Source organism: Drosophila teissieri, chromosome 3L (genome assembly GCF_016746235.2).
Source record: "Drosophila teissieri strain GT53w chromosome 3L, Prin_Dtei_1.1, whole genome shotgun sequence".
Taxonomy (NCBI): domain Eukaryota; kingdom Metazoa; phylum Arthropoda; class Insecta; order Diptera; family Drosophilidae; genus Drosophila; species Drosophila teissieri.
The window spans coordinates 172,981-197,469 of NC_053031.1; the positions used below are offsets into that span (position 1 = coordinate 172,981).

Here is a 24,489-nt window from a genome sequence, read left to right on the forward strand (position 1 = left end):
ATATTATCAGCCATCGTCATAAATTGGATAAGCATTACTATAGAGTCACATTCCCCTAATGTGGTCAATGGTCTTTTGAGACCGTAAAATGAAAACAAATTGTCATCTCGTCAGTAAGGCGGGCGAAATTTGAGGAATTTTGAAGTGGTCATTAAGGCGGCTTCTTTGCTTTTTCAGTCTCAGCTGAGTTACTGTTGTGAGCCACAACGAAATGTGGAAAAGCTTTGCAGCGAATCGCTGAGTCTGAGTAATTGAATGGCCAAAGGCATGGATCGAAGCTACTCATGGAATACATAAATCACCGAACTTAAGTTTGCTTACTCTCCAAGCCGCGATAACGCTTTTGGCTGTAATCCGTCATACAGACTGTGAAAACAATCAAAACAATAAACGGCCTGCGACTCTCACTTCTGTAGCAGAAACGTAGCCCATTGGATTTGACTACTTTTATTAAAATCGAAAGAACATGTAAACATTTTAGGGGATCTACCACATGCCTAGGAGGTGGATCTTTTTCAGTTCCTTTGCGAGGAATTCCCTGAACAATTAAAGTCGTCTGGCAAACAGGCAAACAACTGTAAAGAAGGCCCCTAATTTTTGTAACCCACAAGCCACAGAACAGGAATGGGCTTTATTTGCAGGCGGAACTTGAATCTTTCAATTCTGGACTTTAAATATTTGCCTCTTCAATTAGCGGTGTGTCAAATGCCGAGTAAAATGCCGATATGGCAGCGAAGAGAGCACAGACTGCTCCGCCGCCTTCGTTCCTAACATTTAGTGATCTACGGAGCCGTTAATGTGGAGCTGTCTGGCCCAGCCCAGAAAACAGTGGACCTGGCTTTGTATTGTTTGGCCAACACATCGCGTTCCAGTGTCACTCCGGCGGTGCGCTCATTTTCCTTTTGACATTTGAACGCATCCAAAGCGCTTTCGAAATAGAAAAGTAGAATATCCGCCGCCGCCTGGCAAAACGGGTTTTAAAACTACCTAACTACATGAACAGAAGTTGTGCCCGTACACACGGATAAACATACATATCGTACCTGAGCAGCGGGTTGAAAGTTCAGCTGCTATTGAACGCTCGATATTGTAATTGCTGGCTCCCTCGCCCTCCTTCACTTCTTCTACACAGAAAACAATTGGGGATCCGCTTTGCCTGTTTTATATTTCGTATGGGAGCTTGCAGAAACTTTAATCTATAGTGTAATCGAAGGTCGAAGGATCTTCCTTAGATAGTGGGAACCGTGCAATTATTTTCTTCTGTGTATGGTTTAAAGTAATGTAATGGAGGGAAGAGGTGAACTTGAAGTGGCAGGCAGCAGCGTGACTCTTTTGTTTTCTTTAGTTTTACAGAGTTCATACGTTCGTTTTGGATTTTCGTACGTTGCGGTGGCGAAATTAAAAGCAACTCGCCAAACCCGCAACAAACACAGATACAAACACTTACACAGAGGCAAGTACACATTCATTGAGCGAAAAGCTTATCCGAAAGGTACACAGTCGTGTTCAGCAAGTTAGGACCAACGGCAAATTGAAGGAAGAGATATCTTGTGAGCTGTCATGAGATTCTGGGATCTTCATCACCTTTGTACGACCTTGATTCTTTTCCAGCCACGACTGTTAAATCGCAACCCCAACTGGAAACAAAGGCGAACCAACCAAAAGTTGACCTGGAATTCCAACTAAACCAATCAAGCGAGCATGAGCTAAAACAAAAACCAAATCGCATTGTTTCTGCCTTTCTTTTTTCGGTTTTTCTGCACTTTTGCGTTTATTTCAAATGTGGTAGCCGCAAAGCATTTGCAAATTTGCCGGCAAAAGAAACACGAAAAACATGCTAAAAACCGAGATCAGGAGAGGAGGTTCTTATGAATGATGGAAGCCAGAGTCAAAATTTGGTCGGCAGAAGGGTCAGTGGCTGGTGAGACGATTCTGCGTCTTTAAAATTCGGTTGAATTTGTTAGGCTTACACAACAACAGCAAACGCTTCATTTGAGTAGCACGCAAAATAAAAAAATCCTAAGAATTCTGCCCCATTAATACCCTTTTTTAATATTTAATATTCCACCGATTTATTTGCAGAAACTTTACGCCAAGGCCATTTACGATAATTATGCGGACACGTCGGACGAGCTGCCCTTCAAGAAGGGCGACATCCTCACCGTTCTTGAGCAGGACACGGAGGGCTTCCAGGGGTGGTGGCTCTGCTCCCTACGCAACCGACAGGTGAGTTGGGTCTCCGGTCTCGTGTCTTTGCACAAGTTTTCCAATTAATGATATCTTAGTGGAAAGAAGAGTTGAGCTCTGGTTGAAGAGATGAAAGCATTTTGTTTCGATTTTAATCTTTAATCAGCTGAGTATGTTTGCGGGATTTGCGGATTGCGAGATTCAAACTAGCTCTTGAACGCTAATATAATAATTATGACCCATTGGATCCTAATCCATCACTCATTCTCTCTATCGCTATATATACATTTTCTCAATAGTACCTTTCCCCAAACAAGATTTTGCTAATTATCTCAGCGCGATAACTTGCTGTAGCAAGCCATGAACTCTGCCCCTAGAGGAGGTATTGAGCCGCGTATTTTGCGTCCCACATACCCGCTATAAAGCTATAAAAGACCAAAAGCACGAAGAGAAAACTGTTTTTTAAAGTTGTGGAAAATTTTTAAATTTCTGCACGTCTTTCGGCAGCAATTTTTAATTAACAGCTGAATTGGCGCCGCTTGAACAAAAAAGATCTCGTTTGTGTGGGGCCGCCGTCCGGCGATGGTGTCAAAACATATATCAAAGTGGAAATCAGAAGTGCTGGGTGAGATATTAAAACATGAACGCGATAGCGGTGCGCTATACATATGTCGGGCAATTGTCGCTAATTAAAAAGTAGGCAAGCCTTTTAATGGAAACAATTAACCCAAAAACGGCCAATTGAGTGCCGACAAGAGCAACAACGTGTAGCATAAATATTAATAGCAACATAAATAACTGTGTCAAAAAGCGAAATCAACTTTCGGCACACACTTTTAGCTGAAACAGATGTTGACAAGATTGTCAGTTGACTTCGACTTTTAGGAGAATCGCACGAATCTCTGTCAAAACTTGCATTGAGAATGTGAGTCGGGCGAGTATAGCAAAAATGTGCCTTGCAATTAAAAGCATCCACAACATTCTTTTTACTACAGTTTTTTAAGCACATTAAGTCCATTAATTGATATACATTTAAGTTAATAATTCATAAGGCGTCGGTTGATAGGAAACCAATCAAAATCAATTGGCGTCAATAAGCTCTTATTCATACAAAGGCATATCGTTGCTACAGTTCCGCAGGTCTATTTTGTTTTGTCATGGAAAACTATAAGTTAGGGTTGCTATCTTGTGGGTTTAACACTATTTTATTTTAATACTTTAATTGGCCTTCTGTTCTGTACTTAATGTAGATTTGTATAACCAACCGACTATCCAACTAAACCATATTCTCATTGCTCTATATATATTTCAGGGTCTTTGCCCGGGCAACCGGTTACGCGTCTTGAACTCGTACGACTCGGGATGCTTCTCTCCCTCGCCGGCCAGCTCCCCAATTCCGTCCCTGGCGGCCAGCACGGCCACGCTGAACAGCTCCATCTGCTCGGCGGAGATATACGAGAACGGTTCCATCATCAGCGCGGTGTCGTCCTCAAACTCCCATTCGACAGGGGCTAGTAATGGACTCGGAGCGGAGTCGACGTCTCGCGGCTCGAGGAGATCGTGGCACGCCTCCCCGACAAAGGTATGTTGCTCGTCCTCATACCGGATGACTTGTCAATTTCCCAATTTTCCGCTCCGTTAGCATTTTTGATGGGAAGCAGGCAGCAGGCGCAGGCAGTCGGGAGGAAGTGCATCTTAATTGATTTCGTTTCTTTGCAAATTGTACATCCTCTTGCGGCTACTGAATTATGATATTTGCCTGGAAAGTGAAAGAAAGCAATTTCTCGGCTCCTGCGGCTCGATCCGTAGCTCCATCACTTCGCTCTGAGGGGTCCATCGCTCATCCATCTGCATCTCCACGAGTGCGATGCCCTGCCTTTTCCACGACAACTGCGTGTCGTAATTGTGCAATTAATAAGAGTTGCGAGAGCCGATCCTTGGTTCACGGGGATAGCCTCGTCCGCAGGGGTCTGCAGCTGTCCAACTGGTTTCCCCTTTGCATTCGACTCGAAATTTGACAATTTGTCAGCTGGACATGCGTTTTATTTGCATTTATTTCACTTTGATTCCATTCGATTTGCAAATTAAAGGAAACAAACAATTTAGCATAGAAGAAGCACGACTCCAAATTTGAAGTGTTAGTGATCTGTTGTCCATGATGGTGTAAGACTTAAAGATCTTCAAGGAACTCAGTACAGGAAGTGATTACCTATTAAATGGGGATACAAACCGTTCAAACTAATTGGCCGACGTGACCGTTAGCATCCAAAGAGCTCCGCGACCTTTGGAAACCTCGACACACGCCCACATCCATGGGCGATGGTACTCTTGGAAAAACTTTCGCTTTCCCAGCCGACTCGGTGAATGACTGACTCGCAGGCAAATCAAATAAAATGAAACTCAAATTACAGAGTCGTAAACATTTTCTAGCATTATCGGCAGCTATCAATCTTTACTGGAGGCAAGTAAAACCATAAATCCAAATTCGGACTGCAGGAGAGCCAGCGATTTGTCCGCCCCACTGTACATTGCACCGGGAGATTTGCTGGCGGATGCATAGATTTAGAGAAACCTTTTGTCTATAAAAGCTTTGCACTAAATACTCAAAGCTGCCTTTTGTTCGTCTTGTTTCATTTTATTGCGTCCGAATAATCCCATAACACCAGTCTTTCACTTGAAGGCGTCAACAGTCATGTGGAGGATGGCTCCAAAAACGCACTTGACCGATAATGCGATTGCTTGTAGAGGCACAAATTCCCAGTTCGTGTGATGTTCCATTAACGTATTTCAGAGCCTATAAATGATGTATTGGAAAGCTGCAACAACTGAAGAGGTTCGACCGAAATCAGACATCAGTTAAAGGTGAAATGCATTTGTAAAGTGTAAATTACGCAAACAAAACCTGGGCTCTTTATTACCGCCTTGGAAAGGCCGTGCTTGGCGACATTCCTCGAGTCAATAGAGAACGGAAATGTCTCGCGCACAGAGTTGCACAATCGTTGGGCAGTGTTGCTCAGATTCTTCTACCTCGGCCATCCCACATAGAGTTACACTTTATGGCTGGCCGGGAAACTCGCTTGCACCGTTAGACGGCAGCCGCCGCCAGATTGTGTGACAATTTCGAGTTCCTTGAGCCCACATTCAGACAGCCTCACAGGTCCACAGCTCTGCTGGTCCAAAGCTCCATTGCTCCGTCTATCCCCTAAAACTTCATCCACCTCCGTCACGCACCGAGCATAAAGCCAAACGAAGCCGAGTCAGGTTGCCAAATGCACTGGTACGGGCAATGGCCAATGAAGATTTATGGCCAGATCCAAAACGAGCACAAAAGAGACTTTGCGTTTGAGCAAAACATGTCATTTTTGTTTTACTGCCCAAAAATGGTTAAAAATGCAGTCAAAGCGACAAAAAAAACTCTTTTTTATTTCAAATTCTGCGGAGATTTGTGCGTGACCAAAGTCGGGGAAACTCGAAGACTACCGATTGCTTGGATTGGTATAGCAAACCGGATTCACTGCAAAAGCGGAAAAATAACCTCCACCGGTTGGCTTCCAAACAAGGTCGATTCGATTCCCACCTGAGACGGACGCTGTAGTTTTCCCTGGCATATCCCTTCGGTAAAAGATAACCCGCTGCCTAATTATCATTGGCCATACAAATGTTGATTCTTTGTTTGGTTTCCTACGTGACAAAATGCTAAGATTTTGATCGGACTCGGACCGAGAACCAGAGAAATTCGTCGGGCAATCTTAGCCCTTCAGATTCGACGGGGGCAGGCAGAAATGTGATGATCAGCCGAGAATTCAAAAGTACATTGAAATGCAGGGAACAAGCTGCGAAACCGTGGAGATGATAATCTCGAAGCACGCTACTGTATTTAGGTTTGGAATTTAAACAAGAACATAAAACATGACACTTTTTACACGCCCAGTATCTGGAATTACACATAGTACGCGGGGTATTCGAACCGCAGGCCATCAAGATGCAATTGTAATATGGAGAGTTGAACGAAAGAAGGAAAAAAGAACGACTGGCGGACGGACTTTAATGCGATGTCTCTGTTGGACCGCCCAACCCAAGCGACTACCCACATACGTAAAATATATTGAAATCTCTGATGTATTCCTTGGCAAAGTTGTCCATTCACTTAGTCACAAGAAAGCGGACAATTTCAGCACGAAAAGTCACGCAAAAGGCACTGAAAAGAGATTCCCAACACGTGGGTCCTATAAAGACAATGCATTGCTCCTGCTGAGCCACGGTCGATTTCAGTTCTTGACGTCGACCTACTTTCAGGTGGTCTAGTTGGCACATTAAATGCCGCTAGCCGACTGGCCTGTCCCAGCTGCCTCTATCGTTACCAACTGATTAGATAGTGGCATCCTCTCCGCACCTGGCGGATCCTTATCCTCGACTGCAGCTGCAGCTCTTTGATTCTATTTTGGCATGTCGCAGGGCATTTTGTTGAACCCAAACAAAGCCGAATCGAATCGCGTTAAGAACGTAGGACTTCGAGGAGAAGTCCTGCCTCACCGAGAGTTCTCCGTAGGTAGCAAAAACCTATAGTCCAGCTCTCAACCCCACAATCCTGATTCAATATGAGTATGATAATTTGTAATGCAATGTTTATGAAAATTCCATATAGTAAAATAAAACAAAAAGGCGTGTATGGAATTGTTTTACCTACTTTCATGTTAGTTTGTCTTTGATCTTGGACATTTTGTACTTACCGTCCTTTGCCTTGACACTGAACAGTTTGAATTGTACCTGTATACCCTTGACGGCCATTGCGCAGGCCCGATAAAATTTCCCGTTTATTTTCCCGACTTTTCCACAACCCTACTGAGTCCTCTATGGTCCGCACTCGCAGTCGAATTTTTTCCTTCCGACGGAAACGTGTTTTAAGCTGGAATTTTTAATTGTATAGGACATTTTTTATAATTGTAAATTTAAGCAAGATGTGATAACCAGAAAAGGCGGAGGAGGGGCCCAAAAAAGGTGAGAGGAATACGCAGCCACACCCGGATGTATTCTCTGTTCAACGACTCCTTCAGTACTTTTTTTTAAAAGGGCCTAATGCAGAGAACAGGAAAATCGATAAGCCACTTTGCGGCAGGCAGTGTGGGGTGTGTGGGAGTGTAGTTATAGTCGGATAACTGAAATGAACGACCCAAAGACAGTGAAACCGCAATATACTAATCCTCTTCACCCGCAGGTAATCACGCCGCAGAGACACGGTGATGTCTACATCTACAACTACTCGCCTGGATCAGCGACAGGATCTGGAGCAAGAGCCGCGCCCAGCACGCCGCAGCAGCAGATCTATAGCAACCAAAGCATCTACCAGAACTTTGCAATGATGTCCAGTCCCCGCCAGAACGGAAATGGCAGCGAGTTCGAGACCTATGACATACCCAAGCCGGCCACGCCCGTGCCGCTGAACTACGACAGTCCCAGAAGCGGTCTTCCAAAGGCTCCTAGCTCCACAACGACCTCCAGCTCCAGTCTAGGCGCCCGGTTTGAGACACTCAAAAGCGTGGCCGCCTCCATCGCGGAGGAGTCCTACGATGTACCACGACCCCTGATCTTAGGCAGCAGCCATCTCCAGCAGCAAATGTCACAGATGACGCCCAGCAGCTCCGCCTCCTCACTCCTGACCAGCGACAGCCTCTCCCTGAGTTTATCCAGCTCGAACCGTTCCTCACTGGCCAACATGCCGGACTACGACATCCCTCGCCGAAATCCGCTTCCTGTGCGTCGCCAACAAAGTGGGCTGACCTACGACTTTCCACTGCCTCCGCTGCAGGAGCAGGACCACCGCGTGCTGTCCACACCCGCTACCGTCACCTCTACCAAAGAACTGCCTCTAGAGCTCTCCTCCGCACTAGAAACACTTGCAAAGCTGCAACAGCAGACTACTGCCGCCATAACCCGATTGCTGAGTTTCGTAGTGCCCAACTGGCGCACCCGCGCTCAACTCGAGCCGGCCATCATGGAGCTGAAACTGGCCGCCCTGCGCCTGCGCACCACACTCCACGACCTGGCAGAGTTCGGAGAGGGAGCCCTGGGAAACGCTACTCGTTCGGAGGACCGAAACCTGGCCCTCAAGCTGCGGCCCTTGGTGCGCGCTTTGCGGGATGCCAACAAGCTTATTCACGACTCTTCCGAATCCCTCGATGCCCAGGGCGCCTGGTCCGTAGATCAGCTGGCCAGAAGTGACGAGAAGCATGGCTGCCGACCACCGGACGCACTGGATCAACTGATGGTTTGTGCCCAGACGCTCACCGAGGATGTCCGCTCCACCACCAGTTTCATCCAGGGCAACGCCTCGCTTCTTTTTAAGCGGCAGCTGACCGCGGGTCAGAACGGAGGATCAGGAACTGGAGCATTCGAGGGCAGTCGGGGCAGCGCTGAATGGCTGGAGGACTACGACTACGTGGCCTTCGAGTCCAAGGATGCAGCTGCCAGGAAAAACGAGGCTTTGCGTGAGGCTATTTCCGCTGACCTGAAGACGCAGTTCGATACGGTTATCCGGACTGCTGAGAGTTCGGCCATGGGCGCTGGTTCTGGATCGATTCCAACCACGCCCACGGTGCGCACGACACCTACGACGCCCTGCAAGTCGCCAGAGATGACCGACAAGGACAAGAAGCTGGTGCGCTACTACGCCCAACAGATCTCTACCCATATGGGCAACTTGATGCAGGCCATTGATTCCTTCCTGGAGACAGTGGAGAAGAACCAACCGCCCAAGTTCTTTATTGCATATGGAAAGTTCGTGGTAGTAAGCGCCCACAACCTGGTGACCATAGGCGACAACGTTTATCGTAACATTTCAAAGGAGGCTCTGCGGGAGAAAATCCTGCGATGCACCAACGCCCTCTCCGAAGCCCTAAAAACCTGCGTCTTGAAGTCAAAGAAGGCGGCAGCCCACTTCCCCAGCGGTAGTGCAGTTCAGGAGATGGTCGATTCGGTGGTGCACATCAACAACCTGGCCCGGGAACTCAAGGCGGTCATGCTGCAGGCAGTTCATCTGTCGACGGCGGCGGGAGTGGGAGCATGAATGGATTTCTGCCAACCAGTATTAGCTGAGAGGCGTGTAGCCAGGTCTTCCAGCATCGTCCGCGCTTTGGTAGATGTAGGATATGCATTTGTTTTTGACATCGGCATATCCTGACCTCAGCAAAGGAGCGCCCATTGCCGCTTATATTTTGCATTGTGATATTTTGAGGAAAACATCTGAAAATGCACAGCACCATAGCCACATGGCCCGATCGCGCCATCCCTGCCAGAACCCAGGTTCAGGCTAGCCTAAGTTCCGATCCTGTACATAGTAAGCTCCCTTGGCCCATAACGATGTAAATTAGCATATTCCCAAGCCCCCGCCATGTCCACTAGCAATGTTGTATCAGTGAAGCATTTCAGCATAGTTTTGTATACTCTAGAGCATAAACTTAGCCGTACCACCACATAACCATATGCATAGGTTAAGCACGCATTATTATACTTGCATAGTCAGAATCTAAAAGATTTACACTCAACATTTTGAATTGCGCCACGGCAGCTATAGTCAGCGATATACAAGCATACACACATAAATCGTAAACAACCAAGAAATCAGTATGTAATATGAACAATAAACTAAAGACTTCGAATAATCTAAAAATAAACCATAAAATACATAAATATAATACGCTGCAGTTACATTTTCTACACCCGGGCGGCAAAACTTGAACTACAAAAAATTCAGAAGTGATTGCCCATAAATTAGTATTCACAAGTGTGTTTTTCCTTGGGACAACTGCTCAACAAAATGTTCTCTTATTTTTAAACAATCTTTTACAAGACAACTTCCGCGCTAACACCTTTAAAAAGTACGCCATCGATGGCTTGTTATCGATAGTTATCGATAGAGCAGTCAGCACATTCAGCGCTTTCCTTCACACAAGAACTTTTGACATTCCGTTGCATTCCCTATTTGACAAATAGTATTTGTCCCGCCATATACTTCCACGCATTTCACGGTTCCTCCGCCATGGCGGCCACTCTTTCCTGCTGCCGCTGCGGCTTCGAGCCAGACACTATTCCATATTGCGTGGGCGGTGCATCATACAAATTCCACTGCTTTTGCTGCGCCAAATCTCCCCCGAAATATTGCGCCTACTGTGGCACGCCCGGAGACCTGAATTATCTCAAAGATCTCAACAAAAAACACAGTAAGTGCTTCAAGGGCCTGCACTATTTCGTTTACACTGAGCCCTGGCACGAGAACGCAAACCCGGACTTGCTAGGCCGTCCATCGCTGAAGCAGCTTCTACCCGAACTCGATCGGCCGGTCTCTATTTCCAGCCATGTGAGTGAGGAGGAGGCGCAGGAGCCCCAGAACACCCCGACAGAAGAGCCACTTTTGGAACCTACGATTGTGCATGAAGAGGAGATGCACCACTCCCAGTTGGACCTGGTGATCTCGAAAGTCAGAACTTTGAGCGAGGAGTTCAATATCGATGCGCAGGATTCTCAAGATACAGTAGAAGGCATGAGGGATAGGAAAGAACGGAATAAGGGAGTTCGCGACATGAAACCTGCGACGCAGAAAGAGCAAAAGTGGGTGACCACCAAGGAAGTGCTTTCCTGGCCGCGATGTCCGCGATGCGAGTGTGAGCACACCATCAATTCTGGCTGGATCAAACACGCACAGGAGTGCGCCCAGGACCCCAGGTACAACAAGCCCACGTTCCTCATGTACTGTCACACGAAGGGATGGTGCAACTATCTGGTCAGGGATAGTCTGTGGGAAAAGCACAGTGATCCGTCTACTGGCTCCTGCGACATCTGCAGAAGTTTGTACGTAGAAAATGATAGACTCGTATTTGCATTACTTTCTCATTGTACTCATGCTTTTCAGTAGCCGCCAGTTAAAACCTCTTCCCTACATGCCGGAGCCGCCGCCACGTCCGAACGAGGCCGTCTTGGCCAAAAGGAGGCGCCAAAATTATCGCACAAGAAAAAGGAAGCAGCGGGAGCTTTAATATTAATTCGCGCAAGTTAATCCTTTATGAATAAGGCTTTTGTGCAGGCACAATAGCTTTTTTTTATTTTCTTTCATTAGAATAACTTTATATACGAAGAATACGGATAGTTTTTCGGAAAAGAATAATCATGTTAAATATTTCGATGAATGAATTCGGCTACATTCATTGCACACATACATATATGCTTTCGCTTAAAATTACGAGAAGTTGAAAACGTGCAGAGAAAGATATCGATGTTAAAAAGGGTTGGTTTATGTTTTTATTTAATTAGCTTTGAATGCATTGAACTCTTAAGATAATTTAATTTAATCGTCCTAACTTGAAGTGATCCTTATTTGTTACGTTTTTATTTAATCACTTGTAATAGTAATATTAGCATTGAATACGTATGAATTTCCAGTTATTCAAATGTACTAATTTGAGTTTGAATAATTTAGCCAAAAGGACTTAACATAAAACCTGTAATTAATGCCCATATAAACATGATATAAAAAAGAGCGTATAATAATGAACCACTCTAAAATGGCACCGTTTATTGGCAATCGATGTTCGGCAAGCTGCTGTAGGTCGGATCAGCTGTACTGTACTACGCTAGATTGTGCGTTTGAGTTTACTCAAGAATCACCAGCTTTAAGGAGTGCAGATGACTGGGACAGGTGCATATTCTGTCTGTCCTTTCCAGTCCACATTTCTCCTTCACCCGAATTTACCACAGACTTCGTGTGCTAAAGGTTAGGTGCCTTTCCTAACAATATTCCCCATTGCATCAGCGGTGCCGCATAGGAGTTCCACTGCAAGTGCGGCATTAAAAATTAAACCAAATATTGCCAAAGGTTTTACAAAAATAGGAATGTAAACATCGGTCAAGTTGTATTCATAAAATATATATTATAAAAAAACACAAAGAACTTTGCGGAGTTGTCCACGATGACAACTCACGCGTTCTTGGCGCACCGGAAACCCAGGTTTCCGGCCGAGCTGTCTTCTGTGTTCTGCGAGCGGGCAGCGCACCTGTACCTGTAGCAGTAGGACTTGTGACACAGATAAGAACCGCCTTTCTTTACCCGATTCGGGTTATCGCTTACATCATTTACGTCCCACAGATCTGCCGTCCACTCCCAGACGTTGCCCACCATGTTGTGCAGGTCGTACACGTTCTGTCGGAATGCATCCACCGGGCTGGTGTACTCAAAGCCATCTTCAGCCAGATTGCCATCGGGAAAGTCTCCCTGCCAAATGTTTAGCCAATGTTCGTTTCTTGGCATCAGCTTGTTGCCCCAGGGAAACAGTTTGCGCTCCTTGCCACCCCTGCAAGCCGCCTCCCACTCCGCCTCGCTGGGCAAACGCTTGCCGGCCCACTTACAGTACTCCACTGCGTCGCGCCACGAGACGTGTACTACCGGGTGTTGGCCTAGGTTGTCCAAATTGCTGTCTACGCCATTGGGATGTCGCCAGTTCACGCCAGCCACTTTGTACCACCAGACGGCGCTAGCCACTCGGAAGTCTTCTAGGTCCTTCTGTTCCGTAGGGCTCAACAGGCTCTTGAACAGAAAACTGTCGCCAAATCGCTCGGCCTCCGTGGTGTAGTTCGTCTGCAGGACAAACTTCGCAAAGGCGTCGTTGGAGACCTCATACTTGTCGATGTAGAAGTCATTCAGCTTAACCTGCCGTTCCGGAGCCTCCCGGTCCGCCAGAAACTGCGGTTGGTCGGTGCCCACGTAAACCGTGCCCCCCGGAACGAGCGACATGTCAGCAATCTTTGGCTCCAGTTCGCCATAGTAATCCCGGTAGTGGCTGTGTGCACCCTGCGCTTGTTGCTGGCACACTTGTCCGGAAATCGTCGGAACATCTGGGGTCTCCCGGTTGAGTTTTTGGCAGCCACAGTCGCTGGCTACGTCGTGGAATGCAATTATCCAAGTAAAGAGAACTACAGAATTTGTTTTCATCTCGATGCGCAGTGTGGCCCTTTTTATTTTTTGACTCAATACTTACCACGACAGCCTTTTACATTTCATATGTATAGCATACTTTAGGGTGTAGTGTTTTCAAGAAAACTACTCCATACTTCGGGGAACAACAAGATTACAAAAAAAGGTGATGGCCAGCAAAATAAAAAAATAGGTACTTTGTTTAACTGCTTCGTGCAAACCGAAAACCCATTTTCCATGCAATGTTGGCGATTCCTGATTAAGAAGTACGAGGCGACACTCTTGCAGCCTAGTTTCATAAAGTTGTTAATCAATTTTTAGATATGTTACTATATTGACGGTAGATTAACATTTCATTCATAATCGAACTATTTAAGAAGTAACTTTAGCGGAAATATTTAAAGATATTAACCTTTTAACAGTAAGAGTAGTGAGAAGGTTGATGAGTGCGGTGTTACCAAGTTGATAATAACTAACGCACAATATTTTGGCTTTATGAAGTTACGTATTTGAGCTAATTACAATTTATGAATGCCAATTCTTTATGTTAATTTTCGTTTGTATTTGTTTTAAAAACTTAAATAATAAATGATATAGTTTAATCATGAAACAATTTTTGGAAACGAATTGGAAACACACAATTGCAAAGACCAAAAACATTGGAAACAGTAAGTATGAGTTAAATAAATTTAAATTGTATGGCGCAAATCGGTCTTAACAAATTGTGAGACACGGCAATCCTAATAGCCGGGGCTATGCCTCGCTAGGCTTCTCGTGCAGCCAGGGCCGGAATATGGGCAGGGTGGACGGATAGTGCGTGTGCGTGTCCGGCTTAAGCACCGATTCCGGCCATGTGTTGGCATTGGCCGCATCACCGGAGTGTCGGAAGGGGTACGTCGCTAGCACGATGGGAAGCTGCAGCTTAATCTCCTTCTCCATGGACTTGGGTTCGATCACGAAGAACACGTCGTAGGATATCTTGATCAGGTGGCAGCCATGCAGATTGGTCGGTGGCAGCGGCGGAACGTAAAGCTCGTTGTGCCACTCGTCTTTGGCCCCCGGACGGATCTTGCCGCGAACTAAGACAGCCAGCTCCCTCTTTTCCATTTGCACCACCTTTCCCCGCGCCAAATACTCGATGGTCTAAAAAAATCCGAAAAGATCAAGGTGAATGAATTATAACTAGCCACTTGAATGTGGGACCACCGACCTCAGTGAGCGATGCCTTAGTCCGTTTAATGGACACATTGCTGTAGTTGGATATGAATGCAGTGACCAGAATATTCTCGCCGGGCACATAGCCACCGCGATCAAGGGACACCCTGCACTTAATCTGACCTCCACCAACGCAGACGACGCCCAGCTTGTGCTCTACTTCGCAGGTGAATGGTTGCTAAGTCAGGCGAAATGTGAGTTATTTATCAACAGGATTGGAAACGCTACTTACTGCTAAGATGGGCTTCTCAAGGTTTAAGTCAATGGGATTCATCACAATGAAGACCTGGTGGTTCTTGTGGATTATGCCATTGTTCTCGCGGAGGGCCGCCTTGCAGTAGAACTGAATCCAGCCATACCGACCGAGAAATGTAGATGGCAGGCCCAGTGGCAAGCCGAGTTTAAAGGGGAAGCTGTGAATTCCTGGCGAGAGTATGGCTGGACCTCCTTGGTCTACGTCTCCCAGGAGCCGCATCCGGAAGTCGATATAGTTCTCCTTGTCATATGTCCGCTCCTGTCGTCGCCCGTTGCGGACCACGCCTTCGCCTACCACATGAAAATGAAGTCCCAAAGCAGGGGTCTCGTCCTGCAATTCGATTAGAACCCGACCGGAGAGGAACTGGCCCGGGAAGTACAGTAGAGAAGTGTTGTCGAAGATAATAAGGAATTTAAGCAGCTTGCGCGGCATCGTGGCTCTGTATTGTTGCCGATTTCATCCGTATGCCTGAGGGAAAACCAAAGAAATTCGTCAGAACAGGGTTGCCAAATTTTTGACCCGCTCCGCTCGCGTCAATTGGGTTTGGTTAATGACAGCTTATCCATCATAGCTGGCACGGTCTGAGACCATGTACTACGGACTGGCCTAACATACACACATACGCCGTATGTTTGTTTGTTTGAATATTTATGTGGGTAGCATCTAGGCGGGCAAAGGAAGCAAAACCAGTTTGGTGTGCCTAAGAGATGGCTGCGTGCACAACTATGCAGCACGAAAGCCCCGAACATTTAAGCATCCACTGCAAGGTCGGCTCATGAAGCATGTCGGCCGTGTCACGCCTGCGCCCACAACTCTGGGCCAGACTCCAGTAAGTACATCTTTACCAAAAGCGTAAGCTACAACTGCCATAGTCGGCAAGCCTGTTTGGTGCACTGGTGACAATGTTGAGGATTGCTGTGCTGATTGGGAAACAAACCCGAAGAGGAAACTGACGTAATTTCCTAGTGGAAAGCGGATTCCCACCGGTCCACTGCCATTGGATGGACCACATTCGTATTGTTCAAAGTTTTGTGTTTGTCCGCAACAGATCAATTGTTTTCTCTAGATCACTGTGGTGGGCGCACTTGAATTAATGATCGCTTTGCAAATACCTGTACACACAAAGGTGTTTTTTGGCCAGATCGGAATACCAATCCAGTCCAAACTGATCCGATTCAACCCGTTCTGACTCTGAGCGCGATTCGTTTGGCTAGATCTCGACCACGCTCTCTAACGTTTGTTTGGCAACTGATCATCGTCGTCGTCGTCGTCATGCATCAGTTTGCGGCTGAGAAGTCGGCTTAACAACTTGTTTTGAGCGCGTTTTTGCGACCGATCGGTGGAGAGAGAATCAGCCAGAGGCAGCTGATGTCGTAATATGCCAATAAGTAGCTCGCTTTTGTTTTTACTACGTTTTGCATTCATGTAATACATGGCTGAGTTTTCCTTTCCAGCGTGCCCTCAGGATACGCATAGTGGATTCTTCATGAATAAATTCGACCGGATGAAACCCACTGACAACAAAAGACCAACCCAAAACAATGAGAACCTGATGCGGGAAACCCTTAGAACACGTCGACTTTTATTATTACTAAATTGTCACCTCAGCGGTTAACCCGCCAGGTTGTCTGAGCCATTCGAACTGAAGCGATTATAGAAGCAATTGGCTAATCAAATTTGGCAATGCTCGCGGAGTCGACCCACTATAGCGCAGCAGGTGTATCTTGTGTCGGTCGCACCTAGAAAAACTTAACTTATAAATCTGTATTTCAGGCACCAAGCCCGTATTCCACAGGCATGTATCCACAGTCAACAATTCGTGTGCAGACTAAAATGCATTTAGTGGCACACATTTATGCATTATGCATGCACTTCATACCGGTTATGTGTTGTTTTAAGGTATCCAAATCGAGGAACCTCAACTGTAGCTCATGAAAATGAAAGGCCAAAAGCCAAGTAAACTATCACTGGCTGCGAAAACCGAATCGGTGAATGGCTCGGCAGCCGGTGCCAGGCTATACCCTGAAAATAAGTCCAAGTCAGTGATAGATCCTGTGTTACATCTGTTAGATACTTGTAACCCTTAATCAAAGTAATCTGTAAGTAATAGCTTTGTATTCACCAACTGGTGATCGACAAAGTATTCAATGAGATATGTAATATTAGAATGAGTTGAGATCCATCGGTGGCCAAACTATATATAGACTCAAAAACTTATCGCTTTTAAGACTATGCTGCTTATAAGAGAAAACAAATCACTTCCGTAATTAAGTTTCCCGAGCTTCTTTTTAGATTTCTCCCAACTACATTAGTGACATTTAGTGGTAATGACTAGAGCTTTCCATTTCAATGTATCTCAGCTTTATTGTTGAGAATTGTTGTCTTATAATGACCCAAGACTTCACCACGAAGACAGATTTAAACGAGGCTCCAAAGATTTCCCGTTTGTGGCCTCGGCCGTAAAGAGTATCTGAAAATTAGTTTGTTTCGACTGGACCGTCTATACTAGTTTGGTGCAAAATGATAATCGCTTGGACTCGGAGTTTCGTGGAGTCAACAATTAAGTATACTTGAGTCGGAGTCAGTGTGGTTTCAAAGCTGCTCCGCGCACCACCGAGCCAAATTCCGAATCTCAGCTCGGTTTTTCGCTTTTCTAAAGGTCCGGCTCCGTAGGAACTATAGTAAGCCTATCTCCATCTTTTATAATAATAGCGAAAGCCAGGCCTGAAGGCAGAGAATATCTCGGTGTAGCATCAATCACGGTGGGGGAGTGGCCGGTCCACTTCAAACTTACCATAAACTTACCAACGATACCGTAAACTTAGTCTCGAAGAGAAAATCAAGAGGTGTATCTATGAGCAATCGAAGGTGTGCAGAGCTTCCTCTTGTCCCGCAAGCTGAGCGTTTTGGCCACTGTTTTCGTTGCTCTTGCCTTGTTTCGCCTCTCTGGCTCGCTCTCCCTTGAATGGAGCTGCTGCTATGTCCGACATGGTGCAGTGTCTCAGTTGTGGCGATGATAGCGAACGCGCTGGTAAGGCACGGCTCGCAACGAAAACTTAAAACTGTCTTCGGTCGGGCCAGTGTAACGCGAGAAAGTTGAAACTGTAACAATAAGGCACTCATAACACCGCCCCATGAGTCATCCAGTGTTTACTTGGGGAAGGCTGGTTCTAATTCATCACCGATCCTTTCGAAGCACAATACATTAGTCAAGCTACCACACATTTTCAAAACCAGCTAATGGCTGATCTTGACACGTTGTGAACGGTCGAAGCCGAAGAGAGCACCTGATTCTGAAGAAGAACAGTTAACTAATTGTCTGCTCCGCTTACCAACGGTTAAGTTGCATAAATTACACCGAATGTTTTGTTCGCGACCCTTCCTATACAATACCTGTATTAGCATACCCAAGGTACTCTTTTGGCTAACCCCTTCGTTTGTGCTGCTTCGACAGAACGCCAGCTGACACAATGACCACTAACGGCTTCGGGATTGAGAGCTTAGCAACGCCAGGGGACGAAGCCATAGGCTTGCTTTCCTCTCCTTCGGATAGCTTTTCCATTTGGGTCTACGGCGAGGAGCACTGGATATCCGGCGTGGACTCAAGCACCACCTGCGCAGATCTAATCTGCGCGCTAATCAGCTACCAAACTCCCCAGCAACATGTGCTCAGCAAGGAAGAAGTACTCGACCCACAGCAGTTTGCCATTGTCCATAAGCAGCGTCAATACGAGGAGTATTTGGATAGCAGTGCTAGGCTCTTGGATGTTATCACCAGCCTTCACGCTATGCCGAAAGAGGAAGTAAACAATTCCCCGAGAAAAACGTTTCTCACCATTCCTAATATCCTTATTTCACACAGTACCAACTCCAGCTTCGTCATTTGGCCACTTCAAATCGAAAGCAAGTCCCGACGACCGATAAGGACAGTGGAATGGGCAGTCCAGTAGACAGTTCACGAAGCATGCGTTTCCGGCGGAGGGGCAAGCACAAGGTGTTGCCCTCCACTAAGACCCCGGACAATACCAACACTAAGCAGTCGAAGAGAAGCCGGAAGCTGCCGCAGAAGAACGACCACTTAACTCCGAACGAGAGTCTGCTTACCATTATCCTGGCCCAAGATGAAACCATACTCCAGCAAATGACCATGTTGCAGTGAGTTATGACTTTATCTCTCCGAGTATTTCCGACTTTCATTAACCTCTTTCCGCAGCGAAAAGGACCGACAGATCCTTAAAATCGAGGAGGAGAAGCACCGGGTGCGGGAGCGAGAGCTGGGTAAAAACTACCTCCTTGAGACATACTTAAAGGACTTGGATGAGCCCCAAGAAAAAGGCCAGGAGTTAAAAGAGAAGGCACAGGTGACACAGGAAGATAGGAACTTTAAGGCAATGTCAGGCATGGATAAGGATAGGCCTCTAGATAGGGCCTTCCGATCGGCGTTAAATAGTGACACTGGCCAGGACGAGATCCGACTTTACTGGCTAGAAAAGATTCACGCGGTAAACAAAGAACTGCAATGTGAAGAGGAACTTCTGCTCAGCCTGCACTCCAAGGTACGTAGACACCAGGTGAAGCTGGCGTACCAAACGAAGAGCGAGGTGCTACTACAAATCGAAAGACTCGATACAGAATTGGCTGCTCAGGTGGCGGATATCCACCATGTGGAACGAAAACTTTTCACGGCCAATGAACAGCTTAAAGCCAAACTGGCTGTGCTTGAATGTTTGAGTCGTGAATTTGAGACTACGGTATCTGGTGACGTCCAAGAAGGTGCTGTTGCCGTTGGAAGCAAGGCAGTTGGAAAGGTTCAGCTAAGCCAATCTTCCTCGTCACATTTAGATGATCTCCAACCCCCTGGGAACTGGCTGCATGTTGTTAAGAAACTCTTTGTGGCAGATCATCTCAACCAGAGATTAACGCATAATGCACTAAGTGACAGGAACTTATCGGATCGAATAATACCAGACAAAGGAATATCCAAGCAAATGTTTGAAGATCTAAGATCCCCAGATCCTTCTACCTCAACCAGCGTCCAAAAAAAAGAATTTGGTTCTAGGCAAGCCACTTCGCTAGCTTCAGAAAGGGACATTCAACACCTCGGCACCCTTGTTTAAAGCAAAAAACAAGCGGCTGACTTCATGCAAGTATCTCATGTAACGTATTTTGAACATCCGTACCAAATTTGTGTCAACTAACCAAATAGAGATTAAAAATTTGTTATGTTTAAAACTTTTGTGTTTTGTGGATCATATGGTTGTGTTCAACAAACATGGACTAGTACACTAAAAACACTAACATGAACACGCCAACCTTCATAGTTACTTAGCCTATTTATTTTTAATCAGACCTCTTTAACTGCTGTATGAATCCCGCATTGGGCTGAATACATGGTCTCCATGATTTTACCAGATTGTACGCGTCTTCGAAGCACATGTCACGGCGCTTCATCAGATAGCCGATTACCACGGAGGGGGATCGCGACACGCCTGCGTTACAGTGGACAAGCACACAACCCTGTGATCGGTGCGCTTCTTCGATAAACTCCATTGACACTGGCAATACGTAGTCCATTAGGTCGGTTTCCGGCAGATCCAGGCAGGGCAAAAATTTACATTTTACTGGCATGGGCCACTCCACTTCGGGCGTCGGAATGCCGAGGCTCAGGATGTGAGTTAACTTATATTTTTTGATGTTGGCCACGCTAACTGCATCTTGCGAACCCAGGTAAAGAAAGTCGCTCAAAATGCAGGCGGGCACAGAGTCCGGCTTAGTATCTACGACAAAGCCGTATTCACGCGGATCCAGTTGCTGGGAGCATTGGGCAATGCAGTCGGATGTAGTTCTTCGCTCAATGTAGCGCACACCGGTGGGGGTTGTCACAACCGTGGCGGTGGGTCTCAGGTTGGCCATGCGCCTCTGCAGCTCATACAGCAGTATCATTGCGGTCTTAAATGTCCGTTTCTCGGTAGTGCACCTTGCACAGGTATAGTCCACAGGCCGGAGCCAGGAGAATACGGGGATCCCAAGAATTCTTCGAGGGAACGGTGAGCATCTGATACAGGCACCTCTCGTCGATGCGTCCGTTACCCAAAGCGATCAGCGCGCCGACAATGCGCCTTACTTGTTTGTAAAGAAACGATTTAGCCTTGATCTCGATGTCCCAATAGTTGTATGTTTCAGCGGCCAAAATGGCGCTCGAGGACAGTGCCCGCGTTTCACCTGGACGTATATCAATCTCGTCGATTTTGCGCACTGTGAACATTGGGTGATCCCGACTAACTTTCTGGCGGCTGACACTCATGAAAGTGCGAAAGTCGTGGACGCCAATAAACATTCGCGCTGCAGCCTGGACTCTATTGATATCAAAGCTGGAAGATCTGTAGCGGAACAAGTGGGTACTAACATCCTCTGAGGGTTACCGAAGTTACTTACTGCAGAAAGTAACAGCGATCGATTTCTTCCACTGGTATGAAAGCCTCGTAACCTTTATTCCGGAGATTGCAGTCTTCCAAGGACGTATCCTTTGCCACGGCAAAGCGGTAGAGATAGGTGCGTCCAATGGCGTGGTAGCGGCAGTGGAAGGAGTTGGACACCAACTTACTGCTGAGCACTCGGATTGGAAGGCCCTGTTTGTTAAGGGTTCGGTTGAGCACTCCGGTTAAAGTGGTTGTATCATAGGGCAGCCCATTAGGCCACTCCAGGTCCACCTGCACGGTGGAGTGCAGAGCGTGTACACCGGCGTCAGTTCTGAAAGTTAAGCGAGACTATAGACTGTACAGATAATCTAAATAGTCCTGCACCTACCGACTGGAAAGAACGGTCTGTATTTCGTTTATTGGGTGAAAAACCCGCAGCGCCAGCTCCAAACAGCCCTGTACGGAGTTTGTGTCCAGACGCGACTGCTCCAACTTGTTCACCGTCTTCTGAATACCACTGTAGGGGCGGGAAGTCTTGCTTCAACAATTCATTCCCACAATTCGACGCACTTACCGGAAAGTCGTGCCGATGTATGAAATGTTCAACAAATACCTATTCATGTTATGCAGCCCAACCAACAAGCACCATCCATGTCGCTAGAGATGGGCTTGGCCAGCTGGTTGATCTAGGCTCCTAGAGATGGGATTGTAAAAAGTGCGCTGGATGATTAGGAAGGCAACATTTCAACAGATTCAAAAAACTGCAAATCAAGAACCCAACTATTTTTTATGTACTTCCTTGCAAAATCAAAACATTGCCTTCAGCCGAATTTGTTTTGCGCCATAGAGGAGGAAAAGAGGACGCTATCGATGAATCGATTGGGAAATCTGTTCTCGGCATTAAGCAACAACAGAGAACCCGGCCACATTGCTGTCAGAAGTATTTTGTTTTGTAATAAAAAAAAAAGTTTAATTTTCCAACTGCCCAAAGCCTTTGCTACCTTGTGAGAGACGGCCAACGGCCTAATACTTTTTTGTCTTTTGCACAGAAGTCCTCCAAATTAGAAGCCCTCGGCATCAGCAGTCACCAGAGCACCCAGTCACCCCACCCACCACGTAACTAGAATGGCCGGCTTTCCTGAGCACGCTCGCGCAGAGGAGACGGAGGTTAATGTCTGGATACGCTTTGGTCTTAGGCTGGGCGTCAGCGCCGCCCTACATCCGTTTGAGTATTCAAAGACCCTCATCCAGCTGGGTTACGAACCGATCGCTCCACTGCCCGGCAAATCGCTACTGGGCAAGCCGATCATGAAGTTGCCAAACATCTTTCAGTACGGTAGGTACAAAGTTCCTTTTTACCGAAAGCAAACTAATATATTTGTTGCTGTTCCTGCAGCTGGCCACATTCGGCGGATCGACGGCTTCTACGGCTGCTACCGTGGTTTAGCTCCTAAACTGGTGGGTTCCCTGGTGGCCATGGTGGTCAGCGAGCGAGTGGTCGACCAACTGGGCCTGGAGCAGCCAGAGGAGATTAAGGATGACTCCCAGCTCAGTGAGGAGGAATTGTAAGTCTTCTATTTTCACGTGTCCAATAATCGCCTTACAACTCCTGATTTGCTTTTTTACAGGTACGTCCAGTTCAAGACTAGTCTGAAGCGGGATATTGTACTGACGGTGAGCGGAATCGTGGCCTCGCATCCTTTTCACGTAATTTCGTTGCGCATGATGGCGCAGTTTGTCGGCCGCGAAACCTTGTACACCTCAATAGTGGGCTCTGTTAGCGAGATCTGGAAGTCTGAGGGAATAGCGGGATTCTTTGCCGGTCTGGTGCCAAAGCTGCTGTGCGATTTGGCCTGCCTTGTGCTCAGCAGCTCCACGATCTACATTCTTAACAAATATGTTATCAAGGACAAGTTGGGCAGGCAATACAATTCCGGATTCACACAGTTTGCCGTATCTAGTTTGCTGTATCCACTGCAAGTGGTGTCCACCTGCTCGGCGGTAAGTGGCTCGCGCCTGATGGCTGGCCAACCACCAATTATGCCGGCCTACAAGAGCTGGGTAGACTGTTGGAACGATTTGCAGGTTCGCGGTGAGCTCAAGCGCGGCAGCTCCCTGTTCTGGCGGTGGGTGTTACCTTGAACTCAATGATAATATTCGTAACTACAGAAACGTCAAAATTTTCAGGTCACAATCCATCAGTTCTCCAGTAATAGCCACCTCATTCGCGCCCTTGCCTAAGCTGGCGCGTTACCAGTAGAAGTCAACAACGCTACTGGACGACCACGAACTGGCCCTGGAGTCCACACTTTAACTGCCTTGTTGTGTTTGCCCTGCATTTCAATGGATCCTCGGCAATGACAAGCTTAAATCCAAGACAACTGCATTTTTTCTACTGTCTCCAAGCCCAGTCACAATTCCGTTAATACAAGTTTAGATCTACGTTGAAGTGGACTTTCTCCGTGGTCCGTTTGTCCTGCGCGCTGCATCCTTCGCGATGTTTTCTTTTCTTTCAGCAACCTACTAGCACTGAAATCGCGAAGAAATTGATGACTAAAATATTTCCCAATCCTGCGCAGGCTCCGATATAATTGTTGTTACTGTTTACTGCAAAAATTTGGAAATAAATCGTTTTGCCCTACCAGTGGAACTACAACTTTTTCATATATATTTTTTTAATTTGTATGCCACTTTAAATTTGGATTGCTTATGTATCGTAGCCTTATTTTATTTGTAATGCAACACGTATAAAGGTCAGTTAAACCCAAATGTAATCAAAAAGTTTTATAATATTTACTTTTGTCGCGCATTTTATAACGTATTGAGAAAATTGAGAGATTCTGGATTTTAGATACCAGGCGAACAGAAATGTCAGGAAGTGGCCAACGATCATTTCGACACCTACTGCTAATTATGAGCGCCTGGTGCATAAAGTAATGAAATGTGCCGAAAACCAGACTTTTGATCCGAGTTTTGTTAAGAAAATTTACAGATTCTGGTTTTCAGATACCAGGCGAACAGACATGTCAGGAAGTGGCCAACGATCATTTCGTTTCTAGTAGACACTTACTGCTAATTGCCGAAAACCGTACTTTTGATCCGAGTTTTGTTGGGAAAATTGAGAGATTCTGGATTTCAGATACCAGGCGAACAGAAATTTCTGCCTGTTACATACTTTTCAACGAATCTAGTATATCCTTTTACTTACGAGTAGCGGGTATAATTATTCTACTTGAACCATGAAAAAAACCAATTCAATTGACTATCTTGATTTCTGCTATATTTTCATTTTTATATTACAATTTATCTGACTGATTGATTGTTGATTGATCCTTACACAATTTGTACAGCCTAATAAAAGCTTAAAGATAGTATGAGTTTTTGTAAGTTATCCTGTGCTAACTACGATAGCCGCTAGTATCATTTCTTACAGTATTCTTCCTTTGCAGAGT

The 24,489-nt window shown here is 46.3% G+C and overlaps 9 protein-coding genes across 15 annotated transcripts in view; 5 read left to right on the forward strand and 4 right to left on the reverse strand.

Moving 5' to 3' along the window:
• LOC122618514 (DC-STAMP domain-containing protein 2) overlaps positions 1-2,207 on the forward strand; it is a 24,623-nt gene extending 22,416 nt beyond the window's left edge. For all 3 annotated transcript variants that reach the window (XM_043795005.1, XM_043795004.1, XM_043795006.1), the window contains one exon: positions 2,083-2,207. The gene's annotated coding sequence lies outside the window, so the exon portion shown is untranslated. The remainder of the gene's footprint in view (positions 1-2,082) is intronic.
• The window catches only part of LOC122618512 (breast cancer anti-estrogen resistance protein 1), a 15,520-nt gene extending 5,669 nt beyond the window's left edge, over positions 1-9,851 (forward strand). Inside the window, exons 2-4 of the mRNA XM_043795002.1 lie at positions 2,083-2,226; positions 3,500-3,769; positions 7,403-9,851. Coding sequence (XP_043650937.1) covers positions 2,083-2,226; positions 3,500-3,769; positions 7,403-9,250 — 2,262 coding nt within the window. The 3' untranslated portion in view covers positions 9,251-9,851. The remainder of the gene's footprint in view (positions 1-2,082; positions 2,227-3,499; positions 3,770-7,402) is intronic.
• A 305-nt stretch (positions 9,852-10,156) lies between these two features.
• On the forward strand, positions 10,157-11,747 carry LOC122617449. Of its 2 annotated transcripts, none has more exons than XM_043793308.1 (2): positions 10,157-11,031; positions 11,096-11,747. In XM_043793308.1, exons 1-2 carry the CDS (start codon positions 10,223-10,225, stop codon positions 11,214-11,216), a joined length of 930 nt encoding a protein of 309 aa, XP_043649243.1. In that variant the 5' UTR covers positions 10,157-10,222; the 3' UTR covers positions 11,217-11,747. The 2 variants fall into 2 exon arrangements, with proteins under 2 accessions (XP_043649243.1, XP_043649242.1); XM_043793307.1 differs by having other exon boundaries at positions 10,158-11,031; positions 11,093-11,747.
• Positions 11,748-12,087: 340 nt separating this feature from the next.
• LOC122615532 (formylglycine-generating enzyme) lies at positions 12,088-13,193 on the reverse strand. Of its 2 annotated transcripts, XM_043790479.1 has the most exons (2): positions 12,305-13,193; positions 12,088-12,250 (listed from the first exon to the last, which is right to left on the reverse strand). In XM_043790479.1, the coding sequence occupies exons 1-2, from the start codon at positions 13,163-13,165 to the stop codon at positions 12,155-12,157; spliced, it is 957 nt and encodes a 318-aa protein (XP_043646414.1). In that variant the 5' UTR covers positions 13,166-13,193; the 3' UTR covers positions 12,088-12,154. The 2 variants fall into 2 exon arrangements, with proteins under 2 accessions (XP_043646414.1, XP_043646413.1); XM_043790478.1 differs by having other exon boundaries at positions 12,088-13,193.
• A 265-nt stretch (positions 13,194-13,458) lies between these two features.
• Positions 13,459-15,873, reverse strand: LOC122615531 (arrestin domain-containing protein 4). Its single transcript, XM_043790477.1, has 4 exons — positions 15,731-15,873; positions 14,595-15,086; positions 14,358-14,540; positions 13,459-14,290 (listed from the first exon to the last, which is right to left on the reverse strand). Exons 2-4 carry the CDS (start codon positions 15,048-15,050, stop codon positions 13,901-13,903), a joined length of 1,029 nt encoding a protein of 342 aa, XP_043646412.1. The 5' UTR covers positions 15,051-15,086; positions 15,731-15,873; the 3' UTR covers positions 13,459-13,900.
• Positions 15,874-17,276: 1,403 nt separating this feature from the next.
• LOC122616061 lies at positions 17,277-19,844 on the forward strand. Of its 2 annotated transcripts, none has more exons than XM_043791323.1 (4): positions 17,277-17,299; positions 18,073-18,421; positions 18,481-18,773; positions 18,832-19,844. In XM_043791323.1, exons 2-4 carry the CDS (start codon positions 18,089-18,091, stop codon positions 19,733-19,735), a joined length of 1,530 nt encoding a protein of 509 aa, XP_043647258.1. In that variant the 5' UTR covers positions 17,277-17,299; positions 18,073-18,088; the 3' UTR covers positions 19,736-19,844. The 2 variants fall into 2 exon arrangements, with proteins under 2 accessions (XP_043647258.1, XP_043647259.1); XM_043791324.1 differs by lacking the exon at positions 17,277-17,299 and adding an exon at positions 17,637-17,649.
• LOC122616064 (dual specificity protein phosphatase 19) lies at positions 19,822-20,561 on the reverse strand. Its single transcript, XM_043791326.1, has one exon. It carries the CDS (start codon positions 20,559-20,561, stop codon positions 19,959-19,961), a length of 603 nt encoding a protein of 200 aa, XP_043647261.1. The 3' UTR covers positions 19,822-19,958.
• Positions 20,562-20,568: 7 nt separating this feature from the next.
• Positions 20,569-21,743, reverse strand: LOC122616062 (tRNA pseudouridine synthase-like 1). Its single transcript, XM_043791325.1, has 4 exons — positions 21,612-21,743; positions 21,426-21,554; positions 21,054-21,368; positions 20,569-20,998 (listed from the first exon to the last, which is right to left on the reverse strand). The coding sequence occupies exons 1-4, from the start codon at positions 21,656-21,658 to the stop codon at positions 20,569-20,571; spliced, it is 921 nt and encodes a 306-aa protein (XP_043647260.1). The 5' UTR covers positions 21,659-21,743.
• A 118-nt stretch (positions 21,744-21,861) lies between these two features.
• Positions 21,862-23,693, forward strand: LOC122616661 (mitochondrial carrier homolog 2). Of its 2 annotated transcripts, XM_043792197.1 has the most exons (5): positions 21,862-21,989; positions 22,087-22,373; positions 22,434-22,602; positions 22,666-23,163; positions 23,225-23,693. In XM_043792197.1, exons 2-5 carry the CDS (start codon positions 22,163-22,165, stop codon positions 23,295-23,297), a joined length of 951 nt encoding a protein of 316 aa, XP_043648132.1. In that variant the 5' UTR covers positions 21,862-21,989; positions 22,087-22,162; the 3' UTR covers positions 23,298-23,693. The 2 variants fall into 2 exon arrangements, with proteins under 2 accessions (XP_043648132.1, XP_043648131.1); XM_043792196.1 differs by having other exon boundaries at positions 21,951-22,373.
• Positions 23,694-24,489: the final 796 nt, after the last annotated feature.

Excerpts from the sequence above, each read along its gene's own strand:
- LOC122617449 (XM_043793307.1), top strand. The coding sequence starts at position 10,223 with ATGGCGGCCACTCTTTCCTGCTGCCGCTGCGGCTTCGAGCCAGACACT. Across the intron at positions 11,032-11,092 it reads TGCGACATCTGCAGAAGTTT|TAGCCGCCAGTTAAAACCTC; the intron begins GTACGTAGAAAA and ends CATGCTTTTCAG.
- LOC122615532 (XM_043790478.1), bottom strand. The coding sequence starts at position 13,165 with ATGAAAACAAATTCTGTAGTTCTCTTTACTTGGATAATTGCATTCCAC.
- LOC122615531 (XM_043790477.1), bottom strand. The coding sequence starts at position 15,050 with ATGCCGCGCAAGCTGCTTAAATTCCTTATTATCTTCGACAACACTTCT. Across the intron at positions 14,541-14,594 it reads TTGAGAAGCCCATCTTAGCA|CAACCATTCACCTGCGAAGT; the intron begins GTAAGTAGCGTT and ends CGCCTGACTTAG. Across the intron at positions 14,291-14,357 it reads CTAAGGCATCGCTCACTGAG|ACCATCGAGTATTTGGCGCG; the intron begins GTCGGTGGTCCC and ends GGATTTTTTTAG.
- LOC122616061 (XM_043791323.1), top strand. The coding sequence starts at position 18,089 with ATGACCACTAACGGCTTCGGGATTGAGAGCTTAGCAACGCCAGGGGAC. Across the intron at positions 18,422-18,480 it reads ACGCTATGCCGAAAGAGGAA|TACCAACTCCAGCTTCGTCA; the intron begins GTAAACAATTCC and ends TATTTCACACAG. Across the intron at positions 18,774-18,831 it reads CAGCAAATGACCATGTTGCA|CGAAAAGGACCGACAGATCC; the intron begins GTGAGTTATGAC and ends CTCTTTCCGCAG.
- LOC122616064 (XM_043791326.1), bottom strand. The coding sequence starts at position 20,561 with ATGATACTGCTGTATGAGCTGCAGAGGCGCATGGCCAACCTGAGACCC.
- LOC122616062 (XM_043791325.1), bottom strand. The coding sequence starts at position 21,658 with ATGAATAGGTATTTGTTGAACATTTCATACATCGGCACGACTTTCCG. Across the intron at positions 21,369-21,425 it reads CAGACCGTTCTTTCCAGTCG|AACTGACGCCGGTGTACACG; the intron begins GTAGGTGCAGGA and ends CTTAACTTTCAG. Across the intron at positions 20,999-21,053 it reads GATCGCTGTTACTTTCTGCA|ATCTTCCAGCTTTGATATCA; the intron begins GTAAGTAACTTC and ends GTTCCGCTACAG.
- LOC122616661 (XM_043792197.1), top strand. The coding sequence starts at position 22,163 with ATGGCCGGCTTTCCTGAGCACGCTCGCGCAGAGGAGACGGAGGTTAAT. Across the intron at positions 22,374-22,433 it reads GCCAAACATCTTTCAGTACG|CTGGCCACATTCGGCGGATC; the intron begins GTAGGTACAAAG and ends CTGTTCCTGCAG. Across the intron at positions 23,164-23,224 it reads GGCAGCTCCCTGTTCTGGCG|GTCACAATCCATCAGTTCTC; the intron begins GTGGGTGTTACC and ends CAAAATTTTCAG.